The following is a 3,719-nucleotide window of genomic DNA, read 5'->3' as shown; positions in this document are numbered from 1 at the left end:
TGGTCTGGCTTTAATGTGATCCTACTGGTTGTCACTTGGTAAATAATTTTCCTCCAGACATCTTAGTTTCTCTATCGGTAAAATGGTGTTAATGATACAAGCCCTAATTTTAATATGAGTTTTACATTCTACTGCAGCAGAGCTGGAGGTTATCAAGAGAATTTCAGGTTTTAGCATCATGCAAATCTCTTATATGGCTATAACTGAATTCAGTGATTTCTTGCCTTATCAAAAAGGTGTCTTTAGAAAAAAAAAAAAGGTGAATACCACAGAGTAATTCACTATTTTTTATTACATAAAGATAAATAAGCAGATACATTATTACTGACTTTTCCACCGGCATAAATAGAATTACATAAATAGACATTTCAAAGTGTAAACTAAAGATGTATAAAGAGTTCCCATTACATTTTCAGCCTGGCATGTGAAGGTGTCTGGATTCCAAATTCATAGAGTTCAAGATTTTGGGGGAAAATAATTTTTTTTTTTTTTTTTTTTTAAACTGAGACTTCTTCATTTTTAATATACTTTGATAGGTTCTAGCTAATCATTATGACTTGATTTAGTTTGGCAGAGATTGAGTCAGGCCCCTTCATTTCATCGCTGTAAGGCAAGGAATCTCTCCTCCGCGGCTCCTGCCCTCCTGGTACTGGCTCCCTTTAAGCCTGGTGTCGGATCAAGGGGGTGACACACGTGCAGCCCACGGTGATGATTTTCTTTTCCAACCGGTAGGTTTGGTGGCAGCCCTTCTGCTCCCTCCGGAGGACGAGGATCTCCTGTTGGATGGGGACGGAGTTGACGCTGTGGTCCAGCTGCCCATCCAAATTCACGCACCTGGAGTGGCGGCACTTGGCATCCGCAATCACCCGGGGGAAACGGTTGTGGTCCTCATCGATCCTGTGAAGTGACATGAAAGAATAGAGAAGTGTTTGAAACGGAAATGTTTCTGCATCTCTAGAATCATGATAGTCTGGATCACTATGGGCTCCCAGCTCAGGAGCCTGTACCTCCTGGGAGATTGCCTATGAAAGGGCTGTAGACTCTCCTCTACTCTAGGTTTTTAAGTGTAAGTAAGTAAATACTGCAGGTTTTTAAGTGTAAGACAAGCATGACAGGACTGCACCCAACTGCCTTTGCAAAGAACTTACTTCAAATAGACAGTGACTTTGAAAGACCAGTTAGAAATTATTTGAGCTTCCCAACGTCAGACTAAATGACACAAAGACCTTCAGCCCCCCTCCAAAACATGAAACGTTCTTAGGGCCTGATGCTGGTGTTATTAAACCACCACTGAATTTGGTGCAATGTTAGCCCTCTGATGATCTTTTAGGTAAAAAATGCTTTTGAAAGTAAAGCTTGCCCCAATATACAAATAAATTAATTAAATTACAAAAATAAGTTGCTTTGCTTTCTGTGTGTTGGTTTAGACCATGTTTTTTGCTCTGTGTTCCTTTCTGTACTAGTTATCTTTCAAAGAAGATTATTATATTCAAGACCAGGCTGGATGGAGCTTTGAGCAACCTGGTCTAGTGGGAGGTGTCCCTGCCCACGGCAGGGGGTTTGGAATGAGATGATCTTCAAGGTCCCTTCCAACCCAAACCATTCTATGATTCTATGGCTCTATATGGACTGTGGATAAACTCACATTTCCAAAATCTCTCAACAGTGAGGCCCTGATAATGAAGATGTGGACACAGCCCCTGTGTTTTTCTTGACCATCCCAGCCACCACTAGTGCATCTCTAGACCATAAGGACAGAGGTGGTACCTGTAATCCCATGGAGCCAGAGAGCGGCTGCTGACATCAAGAGTTGTTTTAGTTTCCTGATTCGTGCCGCTGATGCTTATGTTGACTCTCACAGTTTGAGGGAATTTGGAGTCTTTTGGGGTCAGGCATCCAGCATATGCTTGCTTGAGGAGGCTCTCCGGCTTGAGCCCAGGCTGTATCACCTTCCTGTAGGCAGCACAGCTGGCAGACAGCAGGGCCAGCAGCAGGAGGAGCAGTGATCTGGACTGAAGAGAATTGGTGGATTTAGGACACGACACAGGTACAGCTGCTGTAACACAGCACAAATCACTCTTCCCTGGGGCTGGGAAATTTATTCACCACCAGCCTAGCTGGTAGTTAAAGTCTCTATTGCAGGTTGGGGTAATTATGGAAAAAGGTGCCATATATCACATCCACACCTGCTTTCATTAACTAAACCTTACAGTGCTGACAGGTCTAGTATATACTCAGTTGTAATTTGGTGATAAAAAAATTTCAATTATATAAAATAATATAATACAGGAGACAGCAAAAAGGATATAACAACAAAAAGACACTCTGAGGTTGACTTTTCAGTTTATTTCTTGGCATCAGAGTATGTTGCAGGAGCCCCATTCGTTAATATATCGGTACAGTCTAGTTGCTGCCCCTCACCGGTGCTATGCAGCAGTCTCCCGTTTTAGTTATTTTCAATTATTAATGGTTTAAACAAGAATTCTAAAGGTGGGTGCATCCCCATTCTTGGCGATCATTTATTAGGATTTAAATATGTCTCTGTCAAATAGGGGAAAAAAGGCAATAGAAAGCAAGTTCTTACCAGAGAAGTGGAAAGGATCGGAGACATCTTCCTTCCTTCTTGTGCTGTGGCTGCTGCTTGTGCTGGGCTGTGTCGAACTGAAGGTGTCTGGGCAGGTTTGCTGGTGGACTTTTTATAAGGGCTTCTGCACTGTCCTAGTTTATGGGGAGTAGGTGGGTTTTTTTTTCCCAACCTTAACTGTGGTTTCTGACCATAACTTAAATTAAAAAGGGTATGTATATATATTCCATTAACGCAGGTGGAAGACAGGATATGGGCTCACCCTTTCTTAGATCTGCAGATGATGTGATTACTTTAGCCATGTCACTCAAGTAACAAGAAAACTCAGTGATGATGTTATAAAACCACCAAAAACTTTGCACGCACTGCAGTAAGGGGGTGCAAAGCGGGCAATTTTAAATTGGGACTAGAATTGCCACCTAGTCAAACAGAAGTTGATGCACTTCATGGTCTTGACTTGAGGTCCTGTAGGTATCAAAACCACTAATGCCAGTGGCACTACCAGACTGGATCTGTTTGGTCCTAGGTCTGTCTGATGTCTTTTTATCCTGAGTTGGGCAAACGTTGGGCAGCTGGCACCCATCCAATTGTTCTCCATACTTGCCATCTGCTGTCACTTGCCTTGATGCCCTACGGACCCAATTTCCTTCTCAAGCTCCTATTTCTTTCTCAAATTTCCTAATCTGGATCAGGCTATTTTTATTCACGTCTACACCTTGGGTGTGATATGTCAGTTTTGACCACAATGCTTTGTGATAGGACGTTCCCAAATTCAGTCATTTTCCATCTGGGGAAAAAAAAAACCAAACAAAAAAACAACAACAACAAAAAAGAACATTGACTTTGAGCTTGTCACCTTTTTATTTCACTTCAGGCTCTTGTGCTCTGAAACAAGGCTGTGATCCTATGGAAAGGAAGCTGGAAAGTGTGATGGGTGTGGTTAAACTTTCTATTCCTAAGTTGGGGGGAGGACAGAGGGATCCAAGAGAAATCTTTTGAAGGCTAAGAGATGCAAAATGACTCCTCTAGTAGGCAGGAAAACTGGAAGGAACTGCAGGCACCTTGTCCATGGTATATAGGTGATAGCATGCGGCACTTGAAAATATAGGGAGCTAAAATACCATGTACTGTGTAG

The 3,719-nt window shown here is 42.3% G+C and overlaps 1 protein-coding gene across 1 annotated transcript; it reads right to left on the bottom strand.

Annotated features, from left to right (window-relative positions):
- Positions 1–275: 275 nt before the first annotated feature.
- Positions 276–3,201, bottom strand: IL17A (interleukin 17A). The gene is made up of 3 exons (XM_074153505.1): positions 2,585–3,201; positions 1,768–2,012; positions 276–897 (listed from the first exon to the last, which is right to left on the bottom strand). The coding sequence occupies exons 1-3, from the start codon at positions 2,609–2,611 to the stop codon at positions 660–662; spliced, it is 510 nt and encodes a 169-aa protein (XP_074009606.1). The 5' UTR covers positions 2,612–3,201; the 3' UTR covers positions 276–659.
- Between the last annotated feature and the right edge of the window lie 518 nt (positions 3,202–3,719).

The sequence above is a fragment of the Numenius arquata genome, chromosome 9, assembly GCF_964106895.1.
Source record: "Numenius arquata chromosome 9, bNumArq3.hap1.1, whole genome shotgun sequence".
Classification (NCBI taxonomy): domain Eukaryota; kingdom Metazoa; phylum Chordata; class Aves; order Charadriiformes; family Scolopacidae; genus Numenius; species Numenius arquata.
The sequence above is the reverse complement of the archived record's forward strand: the minus strand, read 5'-3'. Positions and strand labels throughout refer to the sequence as shown.

What these genes read in the sequence shown, in the direction of transcription:
- IL17A (XM_074153505.1), bottom strand. Translation starts at nt 2,611, where the DNA reads ATGTCTCCGATCCTTTCCACTTCTCTG. An exon ending in CGATCCTTTCCACTTCTCTG is followed by an intron (nt 2,013 to 2,584) that starts GTAAGAACTTGC and finishes AATTCTCTTCAG; the next exon opens with TCCAGATCACTGCTCCTCCT. An exon ending in CTGGCTCCATGGGATTACAG is followed by an intron (nt 898 to 1,767) that starts GTACCACCTCTG and finishes GTCACTTCACAG; the next exon opens with GATCGATGAGGACCACAACC.